Raw genomic sequence first — 27429 nt, 5'->3', positions numbered from 1 at the left:
AAAAAATGGCTGCCCACTGCTCCGGGTGTGTGTTCACGGTGTGTGTGTGTGTTCACTGCTGTGTGTGTGCACTTTGGATGGGATAAATGCAGAGCACTAATTCCGATTATGGGTCACCATACTTGGCCACATGTCACGTCCCTTTAATACTGGAAGACCTGAAATGGTATTTGTTTGTGATGTGATAATCAGAATGGGCTCGTGGCCCTTGGTTGCTAAAAGCTTACCATAAACAAATATGTGTAGTGTCTGGACCACTCCAACACACAATATATATTTTGTTAGCTAGATTTCACAAATACTCTGTAACACCCCAGGACGCCGAACAGGACCCTGGTTTCATGGTAACCCGATACATTTACAACCTTGTGGAATGCGAGCCGGCTCTCAGCTGCTTTCTCCATGTGTGTGTGTGTGTGTGTGTGTGTATGTTAGACCGGCTTAATGTGTTTATGTAGTATGTTAGACTAGTTTAAGTGTTTATGTAGTTAATAAAACCTTACTTGTATCACACTTGACGTGTTCATTGTTTACTCATAACCGGAGTCAATAATCATGCAGATTTACGTTACAAGCTTATAGAATTGTACAGTAAGAAAGTTATTTCCCTTAACCAGGAAATCAACGTTCTTAGAATTGACAAGACAGTTGACCCTGAGTGGTCAGCTAAATATCTACAGCGGATCTAAAATATTAATAATTAATCATAACTAGTTATGGTTAATTATTCATATTTCCTGTTGTGAGCTAAATTCGCTACAAATGAATTGTGTTGAGGTGTTTATTAAAGTGATAGTTCACAGAAAAGTTAACATTTCTGTTGTTATTTACACGAACATGCTGTTCCTGTATGATTTTCTTGACAGTAAGTATTGTGTCCTTTAACCTGACTGACTGTCTGGTATTTCCCCACAGGAGGACACAGATCATAACTACTACACCTCAAAGACTTATGGCCCCAGTGACCCTATGAGCAAAGAATTATGGGTAAATATCGATCAGATGGACAAGGAGAAGGTGAAGATTCATGGCATCCTGTCCAATACACACCGACAAGCAGCGGTAAGACAGCATTCATCCATTCATTCATTCATTCATTCATTCATCATTGCTACACAAATAGAAAACAGTACACATCTTCTAAAATGCAAATTATATGAAATTACTATATTTAAGAACAATTACTGTTCGCGTTTTGAAAGAAAAATCCTTTTATTTGTCGCTTGTGGATGGGTTTGTCTGTTTGTGTGGATTATGAAAGTAACAGACCGAGTGTTGATCCGCAAATGCCACATTTCTCTGAAATGGGATCAGGTTTTGGTGTTTCGCCATCCCATTACTGGAACAGACTGAGATATCCTCACATTGCACTTTCCAAACAAAGGAAACCGCAGAGGAGAAGCGCACCATGGATTTAGGACAGAAGTCAAATTTATTAGCAGAGTTATGTTTGCTTTAGCCGACCACAGAATGAGTCCATAGAGTCTGTCATAGATCTACACTTGCTATATGTTTTATTGTAATCACTGCCTCTCTCTCACTGTCTCTGATTAATAGTTTTATATTTATTCTGCTTATTGTTTAGATCTTTTTATAATTGCAAGCTAAACTTTGTCTTGTCTTCATCCTCAGCGGGTCAATCTCTCCTTTGATTTTCCATTTTATGGGCATTTGTTGCGAGAGATCACTGTTGCAACCGGTGGTAAGTAAACTGTCCTCCTGCGTGTGATGTGTGCAGCACAACCAATGATGAGGTTATAAGAGAGCGTCTGCCTGCCTTCATGCGATATGAGTATTATATGAGAACATATGAGCCAAATGAGCTTAAAGAGGAATATATAATTGATTGGTTCTTGCTTGTAGGCATAAGAGCTTGACTGTGAGTCACAGTGTTCTAGCGAATCAGGCTGTGTTTATCAGCTGTGTGAGAGGTTCCTCTTAATAACAGCTGACCGTGCATGCTGGAGATATGTGTGGGGATTTTTATTATGCTTGTGGTTCATGTGACACACTGGCTGTTGGAATGAGTCTAAGATGAAGCTGTGAGAGTGAGGGAAAGATAGAGACAGAAAACCGCCATATAATTTCTCCCTATAATTACATCAGTCATCTCTCTGCGGTTATAAATGGTGAAACACAAGTGATCTGAATTTCCCAGTGAAGCCGTGTTCTCAGGAGCGAAAAATAATGCTCTGTATAAGAGGTACTTTTCCTGCATTAAGAATTTGTAATAAACAGAACTGGAAAATGTTTGCTAAATTATTAAAATCTATTTACATTAAAGGGCTAGTTCACCCAAAAATGAAAATTAGCCCATGAATTACTCACCCTCAAGGCATCCTAGGTGTATATGACTTTTTTCTTTCAGACAAATCAAAACGGAGTTACATTTAAAAAATGTCTTTGATGCAGTTCATCAGTCCAAAAGAAGTGAAATAAAGCACATCTATCCATAATAAAAAGTGCCTCACACGGCTCCGGGGGGTGAACAAAGGACTCATGTAGTGAATCGATGCGTTTTTGTAAGAAAAATAACCATATTTAACACGTAATAATCAATTAATCACTGCCTCTCTCTCACTGTCTCTGATTAATAGTTTTATATTTATTCTGCTTATTGTTTAGATCTTTTTATAATTGCAAGCTAAACTTTGTCTTGTCTTCATCCTCAGCGGGTCAATCTCTCCTTTGATTTTCCATTTTATGGGCATTTGTTGCGAGAGATCACTGTTGCAACCGGTGGTAAGTAAACTGTCCTCCTGCGTGTGATGTGTGCAGCACAACCAATGATGAGGTTATAAGAGAGCGTCTGCCTGCCTTCATGCGATATGAGTATTATATGAGAACATATGAGCCAAATGAGCTTAAAGAGGAATATATAATTGATTGGTTCTTGCTTGTAGGCATAAGAGCTTGACTGTGAGTCACAGTGTTCTAGCGAATCAGGCTGTGTTTATCAGCTGTGTGAGAGGTTCCTCTTAATAACAGCTGACCGTGCATGCTGGAGATATGTGTGGGGATTTTTATTATGCTTGTGGTTCATGTGACACACTGGCTGTTGGAATGAGTCTAAGATGAAGCTGTGAGAGTGAGGGAAAGATAGAGACAGAAAACCGCCATATAATTTCTCCCTATAATTACATCAGTCATCTCTCTGCGGTTATAAATGGTGAAACACAAGTGATCTGAATTTCCCAGTGAAGCCGTGTTCTCAGGAGCGAAAAATAATGCTCTGTATAAGAGGTACTTTTCCTGCATTAAGAATTTGTAATAAACAGAACTGGAAAATGTTTGCTAAATTATTAAAATCTATTTACATTAAAGGGCTAGTTCACCCAAAAATGAAAATTAGCCCATGAATTACTCACCCTCAAGGCATCCTAGGTGTATATGACTTTTTTCTTTCAGACAAATCAAAACGGAGTTACATTTAAAAAATGTCTTTGATGCAGTTCATCAGTCCAAAAGAAGTGAAATAAAGCACATCTATCCATAATAAAAAGTGCCTCACACGGCTCCGGGGGGTGAACAAAGGACTCATGTAGTGAATCGATGCGTTTTTGTAAGAAAAATAACCATATTTAACACGTAATAATCAATTGAATCTAGCTTGCGCTCACTGTTGTACACGGAAGCAGCTCCGGGATGATGACGTATGAGGTCGGCGTTGCGAATGCGCTCAGAAGTGACGCACGCGGAAGCACAGCGGAGAGATCAAAACAAAAAAAACGTCATGAATTAGAAGTACAAAACGAGGATTTGTAAAAAGAATGTCAGAGGATTTCAATATAAGCCAAGAGGAGACTGGTTTTCCTTTGCTAAAGTGAGGAAACTTTGCTTCCTTTGCTCCGGTAAACAAACGTTGGTTTTCACAATGACTCACCGCGCATGCGTAACGCCGACATCTTGCGTCATCCGCCCGGAGCTGCTTCCGTGTACAACTGTTGGTGCAAGCTAGATTAAAGTGATTATTACGTTTTAAATATGGTTATTTTTCTTACAAAAACGCATCGATTCGCTACAGGAGGCCTTTGTTCAACCCCCGGAGCCGAGTGAGGCACTTTTTATTATGGATGGATGCACTTTATTTCACTTCTTTTGAACTGATGAACTGCATCACCCGCTGACTGCCATTAAACAACTTGGAAGATCAAAGACTATTTTTAATATAACTCTGATTGGATTCATCTGAAAGAAGGAAGTCATATACACCTAGGATGCCTTGAGGGTGAGTAAATAATGGACTCATTTTCATTTTTGGGTGAACTATCCCTTTAAGTGCAAATAGCCTGCCTTGTTGGCAAAGGCATTTTGTAGTAACTCTGTAGCCTCGTTCAATCAGACAAAATTGATAAAGAAACCCAGAGAGGAAGGACAGTGGATTTCCGATCACATTCTTCTCTCTGTTCCCGTATTATATCAGCTGGAAGTGACTTATTTTAAGTAAAATTGGAGAAAATATTTGAGTAGTGGAAATAAAGTGCCTAATGGGTATTTAATAGACATTTAATTGAAATTGGATGTGGTATCCTCATATTGATCGGATGGGCTGGCACATTGACCACTCAAATTGTTACCATGCGGTCCACTTCTTGGATATCCGAGGACAACTTTACTGATCAGCAAGTTCAAAATGGTTAGGGGCAGATTGCTATACTATTGCTATAATAAATAATTTTTGAGGATTTGTTTTTCTTTTTTCTTTTCTTGTGTTAATAGCAATCTTAATAATAGTGAGCCCTGTCTTATTTATTTTATTTTTATTGAATTGAATATAATGAGTTTTTAAGTGCTCTGTGTTTACAGGATAAGCAAAGTTGGTCAGCTTAGTCCAGGTTGGCTGAATTCCTGTGAAAAGATTTGCATTGATTTAAGCAGACAAATGCTGAAGACACATTTTAGATTGTGTATGTGTGGAAGGTCCTTTCTCCTTTCTGTGAGTGGGATGGAAGGAAGCATTTATATGGCTAATTAGAGTATTAATCACTTTGGAGACAGGCCAGGGCTGTTTGCCAGGACGCATAGATGAGAAAGGAGGAGACCAGAGAGATTAAGAGTAGAAAGACAAGCACATGTTCATGCATTGGTGCCAAAAAACTTTTTTTTTTTCACATAAACAAATTGAGTGGTTTTATCTTATTTTCAACCTGAAGATCAGATTTGAAATGTATTTTTATTATTATTTGATATTATGAATATGTATTGTAAAGGTTTATAGATTGTGTGTGTGTTTGTGTTTGTGTGTTTTCAGGGTTCATCTACACAGGAGATGTGGTTCACCGAATGTTGACAGCAACACAATATATCGCTCCACTTATGGCAAACTTTGACCCCAGCCTCTCCAGAAATTCAACTGTCATCTATTTTGACAATGGTAAGAGACAGACGCACTGGGCTGTGTGTGTGTGTGTATGTTTGTGTATGTGTGAGAGAGACAGAGGGTGTCCTATCTGACAGAAATATATAGTGGGAAAATATATTGAAACAGAAATATCCAATATATATCTGTCAGACCTTCCCATCTTCAAATACACACACCCATCAAAAACACTGTAACTTGACTTGCCATAAATCAAATGTGTCATGTTATGTGGTGATCAGAAGCTGAAACTGTATTATTAGTTGAGAATATAAGTATTAAATGTATTCTCATTAATATGTAAAATCGTATTTAAATATTACGTAAATGTGCGTATGTTTCTTAGGAACTGCTTTGGTTGTCCAGTGGGATCACGTCCATCTTCAGGATTCTTATAATCAAGGAAGTTTCACCTTCCAGGCCACATTACACAGCGATGGACGAATTGTCTTTGCTTACAAAGAGGTTTGAAGTATATTTTTTCTTTTCTTCCTCCATATGTCCTTCATCCGGTTTTCTATTTCTCTCTCTGTCTGTGACATGGCTCTTCTGTGATTACTTCCTGTTCCATCAGAGTTTGTGAGATTGTGTCAGTGTCACTCTCTTTTCAATTTGCCATGTACAAACATGGTCAGGTACCATGTAATGGCAAAGTGAAGTATCCAGTACAGTTAAAATATTCCAACAGTTTCACAAATCATGTGCAGTCAAGTGTGAAATACATTAATTCATTTTAATCATCAAATAAATAAATTATATTCAACTTGGTTATACAACCCGAGTTCCGGAAATGTTGGGACGTTTTTTAATTTTGAATAAAATGAAAACTAAAAGAAATTCCAAATCACATGAGCCAATATTTTATTCACAATAGAACATAACAAATGTTTCAACTGAGAAATTTTACAATTTTATGCACAAAATGAGCTCATTTCAAATTTGATGCCTGCTACAGGTCTCAAAATAGTTGGGACGGGGGCATGTTTACCATGGTGTAGCATCTCCTCTTCTTTTCAAAACAGTTTGGAGACGTCTGGGCAACGAGGTTATGAGTTTCTGGAGTTTTGCTGTTGGAATTTAGTCCCATTTTTGCCTGATATAGGTTTCCAGCTGCTGAAGAGTCCGTGGTCGTCTTTGACATATTTTTCGTTTAATGATGCGCCAAATGGTTCTCTTTAGGTGAAAGATCTGGACTGTAAGCAGGCCAATTCAGCACCCAGACTCTTCTACTACGAAGCCATGTTGTTGAATTAGCTGCAGTATGTGGTTTTGCATTGTCCTGCAAAAAAAAAAACACAAGGCCCTCCCTGAAATAGACATCATCTGGAGGGGAGCATATGTTGCTCTAAAACCTTTATATACACCATTCAGCATTCATAGTGCCTTCCAAAACATGCAAGCTGCCCATACTGTATACACTTATGCACCCCCATACCATCAGAGATGCTGGCGTTAGGCCTGTCACGATAACAACTTTTTGTTGTGCGATATATTGCCACAGAAATAATTGCGATAAGCTATATTATTGTCATTTTAAAAACCATTTTATGCCACTGAATATATAATCATAATGTAACAGCATAATAATACAAGAAGGCCTACACACTTCCAAATGACAACAAACTTTAAATTTTTAAGAATATTTAGATCATGGAAATTAAGTATCAAAATATTACATACCTTAAAAAACCTGAATAAATAGTAAATAAACATTTTCTAACAAAAAGTGCGAAGTAACAAGTAGAAAAAAAGAAAAATGCAGAAAGAACTTGTATGGAGATTTTTCCATCTACAGATGTTTCCCTGACATTTTCTCTGTAAATGAAGGGTGCACACTATTGCTGAAAAACACAATCACTACTCAGCACTCAGATGTCAGTATGCACAAAGGCACAGATCCCTAAACAAGGCCATATCTGCAGAGGAAACTTTTTTTGTAGAAGCATTTCTTTTTTTTTTTGAACTAGCACCTCATGACTACACCACGTTATGTACGAGAAGCTGCAAAAGACACAGGCGCAAGTGGAATGTACAAAACATGGTGACATACATTTTTAAGTAAATATAATGGGCGATATATTGTGTCACCAAAAATGATTGAGGTCATGTACATATATTGCGCGATAAGTCGATATATTGATTATTGCGACAGGCCTAGCTGGCGTTTGAACTGAACGCTGATAACACGCTGGAAGGTCTCCCTCCTCTTTAACCCGGAGGACACGGCATCCATGACTTCCTACAAGAATGTCAAATTTGGACTTGTCTGACCATAGAACACTTTTCCATTTTGAAACAGACCATTTTAAATCAGCCTTGGCCCACAGGACATGACGGTGCTTCTGGACCATGTTCACATATGGCTTCCTTTTTGCATGATAGAGCTTTAGTTAGCATCTGCAGATGGCACGGCGGATTGTGTGTACCGACATCGGTTTCTGGAAGTATTCCTGGGCCCATTTAGTAATGTCAATGACAGAATCATGCCGATGAGTGATGTTTTTTTTTTTGAACTAGCACCTCATGACTACACCACGTTATGTACGAGAAGCTGCAAAAGACACAGGCGCAAGTGGAATGTACAAAACATGGTGACATACATTTTTAAGTAAATATAATGGGCGATATATTGTGTCACCAAAAATGATTGAGGTCATGTACATATATTGCGCGATAAGTCGATATATTGATTATTGCGACAGGCCTAGCTGGCGTTTGAACTGAACGCTGATAACACGCTGGAAGGTCTCCCTCCTCTTTAACCCGGAGGACACGGCATCCATGACTTCCTACAAGAATGTCAAATTTGGACTTGTCTGACCATAGAACACTTTTCCATTTTGAAACAGACCATTTTAAATCAGCCTTGGCCCACAGGACATGACGGTGCTTCTGGACCATGTTCACATATGGCTTCCTTTTTGCATGATAGAGCTTTAGTTAGCATCTGCAGATGGCACGGTGGATTGTGTGTACCGACATCGGTTTCTGGAAGTATTCCTGGGCCCATTTAGTAATGTCAATGACAGAATCATGCCGATGAGTGATGCAGTGTCGTCTGAGTGCCCGAAGACCACGGGCATCCAACAAAGATCTTCGGCCTTGTCCCTTTCGCACAGAGATTTCTCCAGTTTCTCTGAATCTTTTGATGTTATGCACTGTAGATGATGAAATTTGCAAAGCCTTTGCAATTTGATGTTGAGGAACGTTGTTTTTAAAGTATTCCACAATCTTTTTACGCGCTCTTTCACAGATTGGAGAGCCTCTGCCCAACTTTACTTTTGAGAGAGAGACTCTCTAAGACATCCCTTTTATAGCTAATCATGTTACAGACCTGATGTCAATTAACTTAATGAGTTGCTAGATGTTCTCCCAGCTGAATCTTTTCAAAATGTTTTGCTTTTTCAGCCCTTTTTTAGCCCCCGTACCAACTTTTTTGAGACCTGTAGCAGGCATCAAATTTGAAATGAGCTCATTTAGTGGATAAAAGTGTAAAATTTCTCAGTTTATACATTTGTTATGTTCTCTGTGTTCTATTGTGAATAAAATATTGGCTCATGTGATTTGAAAGTCTTTTAGTTTTAATTTTATTCAAATTTAAAAAACGTCACATTTCCGGAATTCGGGTTGTACATTTTTATGTATTATGTTTTATATTATATAAATATATACATGTATAATATTTATATCATATTTATATATAACAAATATTGTAACCCTGTAGTCAGACGACATTCTTGTAAATGCTGTAGAGATTTATTTGATTATTGCAAAGCATATTTAGCCCACAAACCTTGCAAATCATGTGCAGTCAAATGTGACATACTTGAAATGCATGAAATCCATTTTAATCATCAAATAAATCTATTATATTTAACTTTATATATATATATTATGTTTTATATTATATGCATATATTATTTAAATATAAATTATTATATATATATATATATATATATATATATATATATATATATATACAGTATACGCGTACACACTATATGGTGTTATGCAAAATAAAAACAAATAAAATGTAACATTGTAGAAGGAAGTATATAAAAAAAATTATTGTAACCCTCTAGTCAGAAAACATTCTTGTAAATGCTGTTGAGATTTATTTGATTATTGCAAAGCATATTCAGCCCACAAACTTCCTAACTGAATTAGGCTTCTCCCTCTCCCCATGTCTCTGCTCACTCTATATCTTCTTTCTTTCTTTCTTTCTTTCTTTCTTTCTTTCTTTCTTTCTTTCTTTCTTTCTTTCTTTCTCTTTCCATCTTGCTTGCTTTCTTGTCTTCCTTTTTTGCTTTCTCGCTTTCCTTCTAGCTGTCTAACTTGCCGTCTAACCTCACCTCCTCAGGTCGAGGAGTTTACTAGTATGTGCTTTTATTTCAGGTCCCAGTGCAGATTGCAAAGATCAGCTCTGTCAATCATCCAGTGAAGGTTGGACTGTCTGATGCCTTTGTGGTGGTCCATAAGATTCAGCAGATCCCCAGTGAGTCAACGAGACACGTAACACCAGTAAACCATCTGCATTCTGTATTCCAAGTGTGTGTGTATTTTTGGAGATTTGAGTTGATGACTAAATTTGACAGGTGCAATTCAGCCCATCAGAAAACTGGGAGTATGTTTGTTCTGACAGTTGATTACTTCAGGGATGATCTCAAAGCTCCATCCTCTTCCCATCTCTAGCTGTCTGTTTGTTGTCTGGTGTGTCGTAGTAACAGTGAGCCCAGCAGGACCAAACCCGGCTGCGCTGGAGTAACAAATTTAGCAGATAAATATGTCTGGAGTTGGGCAGCGAGTGAGTGTAGGAGAGAACAGGAGGAGAAGATGTGTTTGCTGTCAGGACATCATGAATGGAGGCTCATGATTTTCCATGACAGCTTATTCTCTCAGAGCATGTGTGTCTGTGTTTGTTTGGGACTGTCTGCTGTGAAAGGGCAGGATTTGCATCACTCTGTCTGTTACAATATGAGAAAGAGAGAGACAGCTCTGAGGGGAAGGAGAGAGTGGAGAATGAGATAGAGTGATTGAGAGTGCCTCTCTTTCACTAATTAGTGTCTGGAGACTCATCAGGTGACACTGTTTAAGATGCATAAGCACACACATGCATATCTCCAGGCATTATCAGCATGCTACGAAGGAATTTTGTGACACCCCATGGGCAAGAAATGTAATTACCCACAGGAAGAGAAAAACAGCCTGTACTGAACAAGCTACAATTTCCTGTCTTAAAGTTTAGCAGCTCTTTTATGTATTAATACTCCAACGATGTAGGTTTCGGCAAGGTCAGACAGTTACTTCCTCAGCTGCACACATACACATTCACTTTATCAGAGAGATTGTCCCCTGCTGTACACATTCATCCAGAGAGGCAACACATGAAAAGCCATATACACACACACATTGGTTTCATTCTATTAAAAAGGACAGTGTTTTTATACAGAGGTGACCCCAACTCTTTACACAAACCTTTAGACACCAATAAACTTAAACAAAATGTGATTTGCATGATTTATGAGCCTTTTACATATCAAGAACCACTGAAAATTTTGGGTTTTTTACGTTTCACTAAATTTGCAGAGAGATTTTCTAAATTAATTCTTTATATCTAGTTTAATCAAACCTACACGCACGCATACACATATAGAAATCTTGCTACAGTACCCATCCTCTCTTCATTCTAATTCAATTTTCCATTTCACTGCATTTAGGTAATTCAGCTACCAGTCACGTAGATGATGTATTACTAGATGCATCTACAGTGGGTACGGAAAGTATTCAGACCCCCTTAAATTTTTCATTCTTTGTTATATTGCAGCCATTTACTAAAATCATTTAAGTTAATTTTTTTTCCTCATTAATGTACACACAGCACCCCATATTGACAGAAAAACACAGAATTGTTGACATTTTTGTGTGTGTGTGTGTGTGTGTGTGTGTGTGTGATGACAGTTCTTTGGTCACAATACTCAAAATGTCTTTTCATATAACAAAGAGTGAAAAATTTAAGGGGGTCTGAATACTTTTCATACCCACTGTATATGTGCCGTTATATCCATGTATGCGTGTACATGCATTTGATCCAGCGTGTGTCGATGATGGGGGGGCTTAACTTTAACTCAAAGACTATTATATACTGAATTACTTTCAGATGTAGGTTGATCAACCAATACGTTTAAATTATGAAAAGTCCATTCTGTCTTCAAGGGAGTCGTAGGGATTCATGGCATTAGAGACTGAGTATGAGTACTGCATAACCAATGTATAGTTCACTTAAGGTCAATTCACACTGCACCAACAGAAGCCAACAAACTGCAACTGACATGTTCGTCGGGTTTTGTCTGAGTGTGTTACTCCATCGGTTTCTGTTGCCATTGGTCAGTGCATGATTTAACATGTTGAATCGGTATTTGTCTGATCTGTCGGTGCTGTGTGATAGCCTTTAGCAGTGTAGTTCTTTTTTCATTCTATTTTAAATGTAACATTTTATTGGGTAAGAGATACCAAAGAGAGCAATCTTTTTAGTTGACTTAATTAGTTTAGTAAACACACACAGGTCTTTTTTGTTTTTATGTTTAACAGTATATTGGATAAGAGCTTCTGTTAGAGAGTGTATTAAGCATTCTCTCCTGTTAGCACTGGAAACAATGTGAATAGTTATTTCAGTGAAATATACTGTATTCACAGCTGTGTCATTACAGTGAATCATGCATCCCAATGCTAGGGAAGAGTGTTCAGTAACTTTGCATGAAATCAGTACACTCTTAAGTTCTCACACAGTGACCCGATGCGAGTTTTGTCAGTTTCAGCCTAGATACAGATCTTTACTGAGCACATACAACTGTACTAGTTCTTTTTTTGGTCATTTGGTAATGGATTCCCATGATTTATCATGTATTTGTGGAATGACAGATATGTGAATTCATGCCTTCATATTAGGACAATTTCACAATTGTGGATAACGATAATTTTAAAAATTTTTCAATGTGGAAGTAAGCTATTTAATATGAATGAAGGAGACTTCAGATTCATTTGTTGCTCCTGGTAAATAATTATAAGAATAACAAAGTGCAGTAAATAACAAAACTAGTTGCACTACAAACCAGTGTTCATGATTACGATAATAAACTACAATAATACAATATGAAATACTTGTGGCAGTATCGTGCAGTGGTGTTCACTTTTTTAATCTACTATAAATTCATGTTCTAGTTACAATTAATGTTGACACATTTTCCAGGTTATATAAATAAATAAACAAACATTACACTAAAATAACTGGATTATGACAGAAGCCTTTAACATTCAAGTTAAAAATGCCAAAACAATTTTAAAAAAGGTGAATTAAACAAGTTAAAAGTACTGTAAATGTATTCAAAATGGCAATTAAGAGGTAACGTACATGAGAAGACAGAACTTTACAGAAAAATGCTGTTACTCTCTCTCTATTTGCTTGTGCTACAGAAGTTTCAACAACCCAAATGCTTCACATGGTGAATGTAATGTGTTTGTTTGGCTCTAGATGTGCGGAGGAAGACTATATATGAGTATCACAGAGTGGAGCTGTTAAAGACCAAAATTACAAGCAGTACAGCTGTAGAAATGATGCCACTATCCAGTAAGCCAATGGACACACACAATATACATGCACACACAAACAGTCTTGCTAATAGAACTATAGAAAAATTATGTGATGTACCTAATAGAGCCTTATTTTGTTGTACCTCTTTATCTGCAATGTCAGATTTTATATTAGAGTTTTTATCAAGTTATATGGAAATCCCGTTCATTGTTCTATTCGGGATTGATTCTGTGCTGATGCATTTTCAAACCTGCTGGATTGTATAATTAAATCAGAGCACTGAGTATTGAATCATCTCCTGGTAAACAAGGGACTTATATTCAGACTTCATCAGTATGCATAACCATTTTTGTTTGGCTGGAGGTTATGGAAACAATATAGAGTTAAAAATTACTGCAGTAATTAAAGTCAGTTTTTTTTTTGGCTTGATTAAGGCTGTGTGTTTGTGTGTGAGAGAGGGAGAGCGTAAAAGAGCAGACTAATGAAACAGTAAATGCAGGTAACTCAGTTGACTTAAGCTAATAACTGACAGTCTGCTCCTCCCAATGCAATTTATCATCAATTTAGCCCTTGTCTTTGGAGAGAGCTGGTCTGATGCAGTTGACACATACACAAAAACAAGCTGTAACTGAACAGAAGACCGTAATACTGTAGCAAAGTGTTGCACTTAATATCCTTCATATGTCATTACTCTGAAGTAATGAAATTACTTTAACATATGAGTTTATTAGTAATGATTATGTGCATCAAAAACCTAGATTTGCATATTTGGAAAAGCATTCTTTCACCCTGAAGGTCAGATTATTACTGGATCAGAATAAGTTTGAGCTGACTGCATTTGCAGCCATTAACATGTAAATGAGATTATGAAAGGTTGGAGAAGTGCTGACGAAGAATGTGACCACTGCCATAGGCAACCTCAAATCTACAGACATATATTTCAGTTTTACTTGTCTTCCTTGTATGGTTCATCAGTGCTTGGGGTAACTGCTTGGGAGAGAAAATGAAAGATAGACACAATGACCATGACAAATCTACGAAAGTAAATTACACAAAATCAAATTTGTTCACTGAATAATTAAATAATTTGAAATCTAGTTTGTACGTTTTGAACTTTGGGCACTTTTGGGTCACATGTCATGTTACTTTCTCCCTAGTAGGGGTTCACTGATACATTATTGGCCTGAAGTGGATAATTATTTTCATGTCATGGCATTTAATCTACCCTAGTGGAAAATAAATATACTAAAATGTATTTAAAATAAATTTATTTCATACGAAGTATATTAAAAATACATTTACCTATTTATGCGCTTAATAAAAATACCCTGCAATTGTACTTTTGGTATACTAAACTGGTATACTTAAAGTCTGCTGAATTGGAACAACAAATTTTGTACTTAATGCACTTTAATTGTGAGAAAGTAGTGCTGAAGTCCAACTAAAGATATACTGAAATATATTTGATTGTACTAAAGTGGAACTATGGCGAGTATACTTCAGGTACACGTTAAATATCTCACATTTAAAGACCGATATTATTCAAAGATCATACAATCCTCATCAATAGTGACGTTAAAACAAATTTTACATTTACATTTAGACATTTAGCAGATGCTTTTATCCAAAGCGATTTACAAATGAGAACAATGGAAGCAATCAAAATCAACAAAAGATTAATGATAAGCAAGTGCTATAACAAGTCTCAGTTAGCTTAATGCAGTACACGTATTTGTGATTGGAGAAATTACAAACAACAAGCGCTATTCTACACTGCTCAAAACTCGTGTTTGAATCAACAGTGGCAAATTCTTTAAATATGAAAACGTATTTACAGTCTGTGAGTCAGAACAGCCGGCATTGTAGTCTACTTTTCCAGGATCAGGAAACCGTCCTCCATAAAATGTGCTTCACACATCTGAATATTTGGGTTGAACTGTTCTGGAACAGTGTTGTAAATACAACTTAACCACTGATTTCTAGTCGTGTCCTCTTTTGGAAGGCCAAACAAAAGAAGTTTCGCTTTCACAACTAAACACACAGCGTCTCCACGACATGGTGGAGGCAGCAACAGTGAGAATAAAAATTACACCTTCTTTCTTTGCATGAACATTTAGGCGGCTTTATGCAAATCTTCCCAGATAGTGATGTAGACCGGACACCGCCGCTTCCGGAGCCTTGTGAGCGGACACCGCCGCTTCTGGAGACTTGTGAGCGGACACCGCCGCTTCCGGAGCCTTGTGAGCAAAGATGGCTAAGGACTCAGCTGCTCGGACTGAGTTGGGCAGGTCATATTTTAAACTTAATATTGAGAAATGTGCCGCAGAAAAAAAACGGAGGCGAGTTCCACCGCCTCGGGGGAACTGCGAGCTCGGGGGCACTGAGAGCGGAAGCCGCCGCCTCGGGGGCACTGAGAGAGGCCACCGCCACTTCCGGAGCTTTGTGAGCAGACACCGCCGCCTCGGGGGAACTGCGAGCGGACACCGCCGCCTCGGGGGAACTGCGAGCGGACACCGCCGCCCCGAGCGGACACCGCCGCTTCCGGAGCCTTGTGAGCGGACACCGCCGCTTCCGGAACCTTGTGAGCGGACACTGCCGCTTCCGGAGCCTTGTGAGCGGACACCGCCGCCTCAGGGGCACTGAGAGTGGAAGCCGCCGCCTCGGGGGCACTGAGAGCGGAAGCCGCCGCCTCGGGGGCACTGAGAGCGGCCACCGCCACTTCCGGAGCTTTGTGAGCGGACACCGCCGCCTCGGGGAAACTGCGAGCAGGCACCGTCGCCTCGGGAGGATCGTGAGCGGACACCGCCGCCCCGGGGGAACTGCGAGCGGGCCCCGCCGCCTTGAGGGAACATTGAGCAGACACCGCTGCCTCGGGGGCACTGCGAGTGGACACCACCGCTTCTGGAGCCTTGTGAGCGGGCACCGCCGCTTCGAGAACATCATGAGCGGGCACCGCCACTTCCAGAACATCATGAGCGGACGCCGCCGCCTCTGGAGCTTTGTGAGCGGTCACCGCCGCCTCGGGGGAACTGCGAGCGGACTCCGCCGCCTCTGGAGCTTCGTGGGCGGACACCGCCGCCTCTGGAGCCTCGTGGGCGGGCACCGCCGCCTCTGGAGCCTCGTGGGCGGGCACCGCCGCCTCTGGAGCCTCGTGGGCGGGCACCGCCGTCTCGGGAGGATCGTGGGCGGGCACCGCCGCCTCGGGAGGATCGTGGCCGGGCACCGCCGCCTCTGGAGCCTCGTGGGCGGGCACCGCCGCCTCGGGAGGATCGTGGGCGGGCACCGCCGCTTCGAGAACATCGTGAGCGGGCTCCGCCGCCTCGGGAGGATCGTGAGCGGACACCGCCGCCTCGGGGGAACTGACCATTGAGCAGGTCCTCTCCGTCGCCGACTGGCGAACCACTCCCACGAAGTCACTGGCATAATCCTCAATGCACCGGTCTCCCTGGTGGACATTGAGGAACCTTCCTGCTGGACCCATGCTTGGCGGATTATTCTGTCACGGCGCGGTACAGAAACACACCGTGTAAACAGGGGTCTGGGTCCAAGTGCAGGTTTTATTCAACAGCAGGGAAAAACAAAGGTAAAAACCAAAACAGAAAACAAACAGAGCTAAGACTCTGACACACACAGGCTTGAGACAAGGAAGGGAATCTGATGCAATATGGCCACGTAGAGCTTGCATCAGTCCACATATCACAACTCGTACAACAACTAATAATCCGCCCAGAGAGGCGTGGGGAAGGCGTATAAATAGCCCTCAGGATGGGCAACAGCTGTGTGTGAGTGAGTGTGTGCACAGGTGTGTGGAGTCAAGGTAACGGAGTCCGGGAGGATGGGAAGTGGCGACCTCTGGTGGTGAGAGGGAGAACACCAGACGCCAGACCCTGACAGTATGATACTAATATACTGTGCACTCCTACTCACCAGCATTATTATTATTATTATTATTTGTATTATTCATTAACAAGTTGCTTTGGATAAAAGTGTAGCTAAATAAAAACGTGTGAAAACATAAACTATTAAAAAATTGCTGCTACTACAAAAGAGCAACAAAATTGTGAAGTAGAAATGAAATGCCTCAAAACGCCAACGGCTGTGTTCTGTGGCAAATCTTTGGCCTATAGAGGCTGGTGTGTGTGTGTGTGTGTGTGTGTGTGTGTGTGTGTGTGAGAGAGAGAGAGACAGAGAGAGTTTCAGTCAGTAGCTGCTCTTAGCAGAGCTCTTCCTGTCCGTGGGTCATGAAATCTCTAATCCAAAGCTTTCATTTAGGCAGTCTGATGCACACTATAGTGCCCCCTGCCACCACTGGTCAAGGTGCTTCTTTCCCAAGAGCACATCGTGTGTATAGAGCAGTGTCTTGTGTTTGCTGATGCTGACGCTCACACACGCTATTACAAGAAAAAAAGAAACGAAAGAAAGAAAACACATTGAAAAAATGCTGATCTAAGACACACAATTTCCATAAACTGTCGGTTTATATTATCTTTTTGCATAAATGAAAGTATTTCTCCCATGTTTATTTAATAGTGTTGTCCATTTATATCAAATCTTGTATAAAATGATTTGTTTTTCAACCACAAAAAGGAATAGCATCCTTTTGATTTTTGTTTAAATGTAACGGGCTCTGACAAGCGAAATAAAAATCTCACAAAAACACACATACACATAAAAACAACTGGTTTGTTTACCACCTGTGAAGGGACTGGGCGGCAAATGTGCATCTTCTCTTCTGACCCCAAAATATCAGAGAGAAACAAGGTGTGTGTATGGTGAATTGTAGTAAACTGAAAAGAGATAATATATCACGAAAGATGAATGGAGAATGTAGAGTTGCTGAAGGATGTGGAGTAAGGGTGACTGTATCTCAGCAGACATCAGGAATGCCAGGCAGGCGAGGCCATTGTGCTCCATTCTGCGTGCAAGAAAAAAATGAAGGCTGGGGAGGAGGAAAAGAAATACAAGCTGTACTGCCTAGTCCTGACTCTATAAGCCAGCATCTATTAGTGATATACTGCTGTAGACAGTCCTCTGTAGATTTCACCGTTTTGAATTTCCTGTTCTGGACCACAGTGAATAGAGCATTCTTAATGGAAGTTTCTTGGAAGACTCGTAAATGAAAATTCATTTCACAATTTACTCGCCCTTTATGTTGTTTTAAACCCATAAGACTTTTTTTTTTGTGGAACACACACTTACAGTGTTTCTCAGAAGAGTTAAAGATTTCAAAGGATTTTTCTGCACCAGTCAGAGACCTATAAAAGATGGAGATCATGTTTGTGTGTTTATTGGCTGTCTTTAAAATACTAATGACTGCTATAATTTTTATTGACAGATGTTCCAGTGGATTTGATCGCCATCGGCAGGACTGGGTAGATAACAGTTGCCCAGATGAGGTGTGTACGTGGATGTTTGAGTATGTTTTATCCTAAATCTCTGTGCCTACATGATAGACGAACTCATCTGCAGTTTCCAGAGAAAAAAGGATATGCTATACTCTCTCTCTCTCCCTTTTTATCCTTTTCTTTCCACCTTGTACAAGGCCATTAGTAATTAGTAACATGTATGATGATGTATTTTAAGTTTTTGACTAAACGCTTTCGTTCTTTCTTTATTTGCACAAGATGTTTTTTTAATGTTGGTTTACTATATGTACAGACTGGCATCTTTGGCTGTTATTTTCCTTATGGAATTTGAGTAAAGGGCTGTGAAATGTGTGTGTTTAGCATATTATTTTATTTTTATTAATTAACTGCACTAAATTAATATGATGAAGCCCTATAGTTTTAGATAATAAAATATTGCCATATTTAATGTTACAGTACCAAAATGTATGCCTGAATGCTAACCAACATATCCAGCATATCTCAGATCACCTGTCTTCACCCGTCTTTCATTCGCAGACTAAGGATAACACCTGTGACATCATCAATACTACCAATCTCAATCTGCTGACCACTGCATCAGCTGCTAAGAAGACCACAAGAAACAGAGGAACTACTGAGGGTCAATCTACCCAAGCTCCATCACACATGCCCACCAGCATACCAACAGAAGGTACTGTCATACCTGAACGAACACACATACCATTTAGATTGAAATATGGAACATGAAACTCATGTTACAATCCTTTGACGACAGGAAACCAACGGGTCATTGATCTAAACCATTAGTTACAAGTGACTGCTCCTTGTAAGAATGCAGCAGGATAATGTTAAGAGGGCACAAATGGATTCTACATAAATCAATAGACACGGAACAAGAAAGGCTTATTTGTGCTTTATGAGTCTGGGGAAAATCCATTTCTGGAGAAGAAACGTTCTGTATTAAAGAACATTCAGAATGTAGCTGAAGGGGTTTGCTCATAAATGGGGTTCAATAGATAATCATGCTCATCACTCAAGAATCTTCCTTAAATAATCACTGACACTTACAGTAAATACACTGTAAAATACACCACATACCACTTAACTATTGTTTAACTTCAACCTCATGTTGTGTGCTTTGCTCTGTTTTTCTTTGTGATTTGCGCAAACACTTTATCAGATAGTAAACCACACAGCATAAATTATAAATCTCGTCTGTGAATTATGAATACACTCTAGAGGAGCAGTAGTTTTACCCAAATTTCAGAACAAGAAATTAAGCTTCTTATTTCATTGTATTCCTACTTATTAGTCTTATTAGTAAAGAAGAAGTCTAATTATTACTTGCTTATTATTGCAGGAGTTCTGCTGTCAGTGTAACACTTGTGTCCTAACAAGGCGAAAATTCCTGTAATTTCTCTTTTGAGAAATGTTTTGGTCTTTTATAGATGATGATGTTAGTATTTGTTTCTGTCATGTTTAAAAACGAAAGGCTGGCTAGCTGTGAATACTTGCTGACTTTTAATGTGAGTCAGTGGCACCACCACTCTTTGTTTTTACAGGCAGGAAAGGCTCTAGCTACAAAAAATTATGTTAGTCTCAGGGTTGCCAGGAGTCCACTTAAAGTGATTAACTGCATGAAACTGCATGATTAACTGCAGTTTCTCAGAATGCTCAATAAGGCAATGATTTATGAGGTCATTGAAAAGGCATGTATCTCTTGTTTACACTCTCTTTCCTTCATCCCTCATTCATTACTGATTGGTTGTTTCATTAATGTTATGTTATTATGACAACAGAATTAAATGCTGACAGATCCATATCGAACAATCAAGACATTTATGTACATTTAAAGTACATTTACTATAAAACGGCAATTCTGCTGTGCACTATAAAATTGGAAACTTGCGTTTGTCACAGTTCCGCCAAATATAATAATTCTGTCATCATTCACTCACCCTCATGTTGTTCAAAATCTGTATGACTTTCTTCTAAACACAAAAGATATTTTGAAGATATTTTTGGATATTTTGAAGAATGTTGTTAACCAAACTGCTTTGGTGACCATTGACTTCCATTGTATGGACAAAAATCTTCAGTGTTCCACAGAAGAAAGTAAACCATACAGGTTTGAAACAACATGAAAACTTTTATCCTCCCTTAAATATTAAAGAACCTCAAATGTAATTTTGTTGGCATAACTTTGTGTCCAAGTTTATTCAGTGAGGTTTGACTTAAATAAAATAAGCACAAAGCATGTTTTATGTTAACATTTTTATCAGAGTGAATTTGATTATTACAGTCATCTCGAAATAACAAACATTCTTCTCTTCATCTCTAAGCCCGATGTAATGTGAGAATGAAAGCATGTAACATGAGAAACTTCATATCTTGCTATAACCCTACTGGCTTCAGTGGATACTACAGCAGCATCAGCTGTTATTGTGCTACTTCATTCAGTTCTCAGCAGAATTGCCTGTAGCAGATGTTGACCTGTCTGTCTCAGACAGGAGCTCTTCAGCTCACTAGAAAGCATATTCAAGAATCTTGGCGTGGATTGCTCATTAAAAATTCATTACAAATCCGAAACTTGCTCTCCAATCACAGACATATTTTCTAATCTCCTTGAAGAGCTCATCACACACATGTGCGACCTATTTACAGCTGTTGATGAGATGGGGGTGTTTTTCAGAGTGTATGACGTATTTCAGAGTGTATTTAATATTTACTCCCTTTTTCTCTCCCTCCTTCTATTTCATTACTCATCTATTTTTATAGATGACACCAAGATTGCGCTACATCTCAAAGACAATGGAGGTAAGATCTTAGCATTGCTGCAGTGCAAAGTGTGACTGTGAACTATCAGACATCACTCTGATCTCACTTTTCTGATAAATAACAGTCCCTTTTCCTGCTTATGCCCAAATAGGGTCATACTTGTGTGTTTGTGACTGACTTGTCTGGTTATGTGTGTATATATGTGGCAGCAAGTACAACATTTTTGACTAAATATATTTTCCATGCAGCAGTGTTTTGTGCCAGTTCATTTCCTGTCCAACAGCAGATTTTTGTATCATGCCTTTTTCTTCTCTTCTTCTACTCTCTCTGCTTATCACACACAGTCTCTCTCTCTTGCTCTCTTTATACAGTATATATTCTCTCTTTCCCTCACTCTCTTTCGTCTTCCCCCCTCTGAATTCCCAGAATTCTGTTATTAAGATCCAGGTCATGTGTTTTTGATTTGGAGCAAGCTCAATATTTCTTTACCAGTCGGAAACGGCAGTCAGGGCTTTCAACATTTCATCAGTAAAGCAGAAAACAGCACATGCAGCCAATGGAAACATGTAGCAAGAAGAAAGCGCTATCTAACCTTAAGCAGAATAATATGAATGTTATATTTCCTGACTAAAACTAATTAAAAAGATGCAGGTGTATTAGCAATGGACTATTTAAGGTGAATATATAATACAGAATTATATTAATTAAAAGGAAAACCTATTAAAAGTAAAAAATCTAAACCACCCTAATGAAACAAACACAGAATAAAAACATTTTTGTTTGCCTGTATTTGTTTCTGGTGGCAAATCGTGCTAAGCTTTCCTGCTTTTCACATCAAATGAACCATCTGTATTGAGTTCACACCCTGTCAGAAGTAATATACAAGCCTGATTTTGCAAGGCCATTTTGATACAATAAAGAAAGAAATATGACTTTTTATTTGATTGAGGACATGTCTGTTGGCAGCTGTCTGTGTACATATTTCAGTCTTTCATGACATCATGACTTCTCCAGCACACCAGACGTAATGTTCCCTCTATAATCTACAATAGCCAGACTCTGCAGTGTCTGCTATAGAATGAAAAAATAACATGCTAAACCCAAAAAAATGTGTTTTGATTTTTCTTTAGAAATGTTTTCATGAGGTAACTTGGGGTCTGCGCCAATTTAACTGGTGCAGCCAACTTCTAATTTAACTAGTGCTGCCAAATTTAACTAGTGCATTTGATTAATGACCGATTTCAACCAAATGTCGCCATTAGTTTTACTGGCGCCAAACAAAAATGTCACAGTATTATTCAATTGCACTGAAATCTAGAAAGGTATTTGAAGGCATCAGGTAAACTGTGATAGCTGGTAAGTAACAAAACATTTGTGGAACCCAGAAGTGTTGTTTCACAGCACACTGTCTGGTCACAGTTTTCTGTATTTTGTTTCAGTATGACAGTCATCAAGCCAGGCTGTCTTTGGCTGCCAAGCTTCAGTCTCCCTCTTATTGAAAATAAATGACTTCCCATGCTTAAGTGGTCATGGGCACTTTTGACTGTAATGACTAACAACAGAAACCCTGCCTCATGATTAGTTCTGCCCTGTAACGTCTGTCAATCATTTCGCCTTTTGGCTAAAGATCTGTATAATACACATTTTATTTGGCTTAACTAGTGCTGCCAAATTTAACTAGTGCATTTGATTAATGACCGATTTCAACCAAATGTCGCCATTAGTTTTACTGGCGCCAAACAAAAATGTCACAGTATTATTCAATTGCACTGAAATCTAGAAAGGTATTTGAAGGCATCAGGTAAACTGTGATAGCTGGTAAGTAACAAAACATTTGTGGAACCCAGAAGTGTTGTTTCACAGCACACTGTCTGGTCACAGTTTTCTGTATTTTGTTTCAGTATGACAGTCATCAAGCCAGGCTGTCTTTGGCTGCCAAGCTTCAGTCTCCCTCTTATTGAAAATAAATGACTTCCCATGCTTAAGTGGTCATGGGCACTTTTGGCTGTAATGACTAACAACAGAAACCCTGCCTCATGATTAGTTCTGCCCTGTAACGTCTGTCAATCATTTCGCCTTATGGCTAAAGATCTGTATAATACACATTTTATTTGGCTTTTTTTTATAGAGAAAATGGATTTTCACTTTTACATTCATTTTTCAGATATTTCTGGACAGAAATTAGCAAACATTTTGACAAAACATTGCAGTTATTCAGCATTATAGCAGTAACATTTATAACATAACATACTTATATTTTAGAATTATGTCCATTTGTTGTGTACAGTCTTGGTCATAGGCATAGAACAGTAAAAAAGTTTTTTTTTTTTTTTAGATTCGATGTACACTGCCCATTACTGCAATATGCAGATAACAAATACTGCAACTCTATGGTTGTGTTAATGTGTACACATCTGCAGAGAAACACAGCAGTGCTGTTGCAGAATGAAGTGCTATTATAATCGTTCTGTAAGGAGCCGTGTGTGAGCCACCTGGGTGCTGTAATTAAATAAAATAATGTAGTGTAAAGTAATCTGGCAGAAAAGAAAATCAATGACACCCTGTCAAGATATGTGCAGAGATGGATGTTTTCATTGATCATGGAGCCACAGAGATATAAAATCAAAGATTAAGTAAAGAAAAATGCCTTTTTTCCTCCATTCAATGGAAGTTAGTGGTGTCCAATGTAGTTGGGATAGTTGAAAAGTTTTTTGTAAGTTTCATTTAACCTATTGGAGTCAGATTAATTGGCTTGCGTATTTTAAATATTTTTTACCCAAAAGTAGTTTGTTTAGAATAGATGTTACTACATGAAAGTAGTGCATTTTAAGTTCATATATTTAACATATTGATAAAGCAGATCCAACTGACATCTGTAGATCCATAACTGTCATTGTAAGAAAAAGAATGAGGTATTGCTACTGATTTGGTCTCAAAAGCTGCCACTGAGTCTGCTCAGCAGTCTTAGGTTTTTACAGGGGCCTGGCTGTGGTGCAAAAACACAAGAACTGCAGACAACAGTAAATCTTTCTCACTGTGCCAGCTGGAAATGTCCACAATACAAAATTAAGATTTACAGCCTTGTCTCTCCTCCATCATTAATCTTTTTATCTGCCTGTTGGACAGATACACAAGCCACGGGAAACCTTAATACCCAAAGACAGAAATAGCAAAATTATTGTGAAAACAGTGCTCTCTTCTGTTTAAAAGTAGAACTACAGGGAGTCTCTACTCATGATTCATTTTCCTGAAGTTGTTATGTTAGGTGCAGTGCAGTTGTGTGTACAAAGACAGACCAGGGGCGGACTTACCCATTAGGCAAAGGTAGGCGACCGCCTTGGGCCCCCAAAAGCCAAGGGCCCTCTAAAATTCTTTTCATATAGGATATGCGCATTAAGCGCTGACACGCGAACGTTTGCTGTTTACGGTGTTTATTACCACGACAACCATCCGAATTAAACGTGCTTTTTGTGTACCCTGCTTGAAGGAGATGAAAATATTATGCATCTGAAGCTGTAATTAAATATTGAGAAACTTGTGTATTATATGATTATAATTGTTTTAAATGCCCTTACTCATTTTTGAGAAGGAACCAAGTAGAGGACACAGTTACTTTTTTGGTTGATATAATCCTTAGGTGTGTAAATGTATAATTGCCTTTTCATTATTTTTTCAGTTTTATTTAAATTTGTAGTTAAAATATAACTACTGTAGTCAATATAGGCTATATTTTTTCACACTTTTCTCATTCTATATTTCTGACGTTCATTTTGTTTTTGTGAAAACCTGTATCTTTATCTCTATTTCGTGGTCTACAACATGAAAGAAAGCCATTGTAACATGTACATGGTGCTAGTTGTGCAGCAGCAAGCATCACAACAAAAAAGGAACCTCAAGGTTGATCTAGGAAAATGTGTGCAAATGTATAGGGCCCCATTCCTATATTTTGCCTGGGGCCCCCAATTCACTAAATCCGCCCCAGCGACAGACTGATGTATTCTGACAGTGTAAGTGAACTGAAATGTATCAGTGTTCAGAACTATAAATACAGTATAATGTGTGTTACAGCAGCTGCAGCAAAAAGCACAGCAGAGAACAGAACTCACCCCCTGCACATGGGGCTGATTCTTGGGATGCTCCTGCTTCTGCTCGTGATGGTGGCTATCGTCCTGGTGACCGTTTACATCTACCACCACCCGAGCTCTGCTGCGGGACTCTTCTTCATTGAGGTGGGAGTATGGAGGTTTAGGTTAAAGAAATAGGCGATCAAATAAAGAAATCCAAAATTGTATGACTTCTTTCATCTCTGGTATGAATTTCTGAAGTCTGCACTTGTCTGTATTTTAACAATGAATGGGTACTGAAGCTTTAAAGCTCCAAAAAAAGGTTGTAAAAAACAGCACCTTAAAAAGCATTCTGATGGCATGAACAAATAATTGAATAAATAGTATTTCTGTGATTCAATGTGAGAAACACTTTTATGGTATTGCTGTATCCTTTTTTGTCTCTATTCATTTTAGTTAAAATTATTTTTTGTTCTGCAAAAGCAAGAATTCATTTTATACATACTATTTCTTATTAAATGGATGCAAAGATTTAATTGCAAATGAAAGCAACTGTATGTAGTCTTGTGTATTACTGCAACTTTCAATAAATCAATGTCATGATTACAGTGGATAGCTGTACACATGTATTTGTTGTTGCCTTTTGATGGAATTTCATACCTGCTCGCCAAGCTTACATACTTCCAGGAAGGTAACATGAGCCATTCACCTTATTAGAAGTCAGTGTACCATCTGAATGATTTTGAAACTGACATTTCATGGTAAAAACGTACATACAGTTGCTTTAAATCAGTATTTCTAAAGTCATGCATTGTGGATGGCTTGAGCAAAAAGGTAAATGTAAAAGCATTTAGAACCACCTAGTAGAACATATATGTCTTGTCTCTGATGGGGAGTGCATTTAAAACAAAATCATTTATTAATATCAAACTCATACATTTACAGAGACGTCCCAGCCAATGGCCAGCGATGAAATTCCGTCGAGGTTCTGGACATCCAGCATACGCAGAGGTGGAGCCGATGGGTCAAGAAAAAGAAGGCTTTATTGAATCAGAGCAGTGCTGAGATTTGACCTTTGACTTCTTGAGTCACACACAGCCCAGCAACCTTCTTGATGTCTAGCTACACATCCACACATCTCTAATCATAAAGTTCCACCAACCCTCCAAAACACTGATGAAACTGGAAACAGTGAGGGTGTGGTGATTGAACGGAAGAGGCATCCAGAAACAAATGCTTGGATCTAGTTTTCAACACTTAAAGCAAAACAATCCACATTCAGAGGAAACGTTTGTTAATCAGCTGGATGAATAACGGCCCAGCAGCTTCTGCTCGGCTCCTGACATGGCGCGAGGAACAGCTTTTGTTTGTTGATTGTACAGGATGAGGTTTTGACCTTACACCCTCAAAATCATCATTGAACTGAATGCAGTTTTGTTTGATCCTCTGATTTGATGTGCCTCTCGGAGAAATTGTTCTTGTCTTGACAGTCTCTGAAATTCATTCAGCACATTCATTCAGTTTATGTGTTGGAAATCTTATATAGACCTTTATATATCTTCAAAAGGGTTTTGTAGGGTTTTTATGTTTTTTTCCTATTCCTTTATGACTTCATCTCTTTGATTTGAACAGATGTTTTGGACTATGTTGGATGATTTTAGTTGCTTGTTTGAATATAATTGGAAAATGTTCTGTGAACAGATATGTCAGCAGTATGGATTCACTTTTTTTTTTCATCCAACCATATTCCAACATTTAGGACATTTTTGCACATATCCACTTAACACACATATATTGCTTTTTTCCCAGTTAATTTTTTTTTCATCTCTTTGATTTGAACAGATGTTTTGGACTATGTTGGATGATTTTAGTTGCTTGTTTGAATATAATTGGAAAATGTTCTGTGAACAGATATGTCAGCAGTATGGATTCACTTTTTTTTTCATCCAACCATATTCCAACATTTAGGACATTTTTGCACATATCCACTTAACACACATATATTGCTTTTTTCCCAGTTAATTTTTTTCCCTCATATTATGTTACTAATGCATATTTACAAGACAGGCGCTTGTGAGACTGTGTGTGTGTGTCTTTGTTTTGATTTTTTTGTTGTTTTTGTTGAAATATGGTACACAATGATCCCTTAAACATGCCATGGTTGAAATCAAGGTCTCATACTGATTTCAATTTGAAAGACAAGACAAGTGGTGTTTACTGACAGCTGTCAGTCCTTAATCAGACAGAGATATTCATTTGTTTTATAATATTTGA

The 27429-nt window shown here is 38.6% G+C and overlaps 1 protein-coding gene across 1 annotated transcript in view; it reads left to right on the top strand.

The window, feature by feature from the left end:
• Window positions 1–26954, top strand: part of LOC107591048 (plexin domain-containing protein 2-like) — a 67228-nt gene extending 40274 nt beyond the window's left edge. Inside the window, exons 3-14 of the mRNA XM_016280052.1 lie at window positions 916–1062; window positions 1633–1702; window positions 5252–5374; window positions 5706–5824; window positions 9755–9854; window positions 12888–12983; window positions 13110–13185; window positions 18283–18343; window positions 18851–19004; window positions 21092–21130; window positions 25160–25320; window positions 26101–26954. Coding sequence (XP_016135538.1) covers window positions 916–1062; window positions 1633–1702; window positions 5252–5374; window positions 5706–5824; window positions 9755–9854; window positions 12888–12983; window positions 13110–13185; window positions 18283–18343; window positions 18851–19004; window positions 21092–21130; window positions 25160–25320; window positions 26101–26220 — 1266 coding nt within the window. The 3' untranslated portion in view covers window positions 26221–26954. The remainder of the gene's footprint in view (window positions 1–915; window positions 1063–1632; window positions 1703–5251; window positions 5375–5705; window positions 5825–9754; window positions 9855–12887; window positions 12984–13109; window positions 13186–18282; window positions 18344–18850; window positions 19005–21091; window positions 21131–25159; window positions 25321–26100) is intronic.
• Window positions 26955–27429: the final 475 nt, after the last annotated feature.

Source organism: Sinocyclocheilus grahami, unplaced genomic scaffold (assembly GCF_001515645.1).
Source record: "Sinocyclocheilus grahami isolate Dianchi unplaced genomic scaffold, SAMN03320097.WGS_v1.1 scaffold136.1, whole genome shotgun sequence".
NCBI classification, from domain to species: domain Eukaryota; kingdom Metazoa; phylum Chordata; class Actinopteri; order Cypriniformes; family Cyprinidae; genus Sinocyclocheilus; species Sinocyclocheilus grahami.
This window is presented reverse-complemented; position numbering and strand designations above follow the sequence as displayed.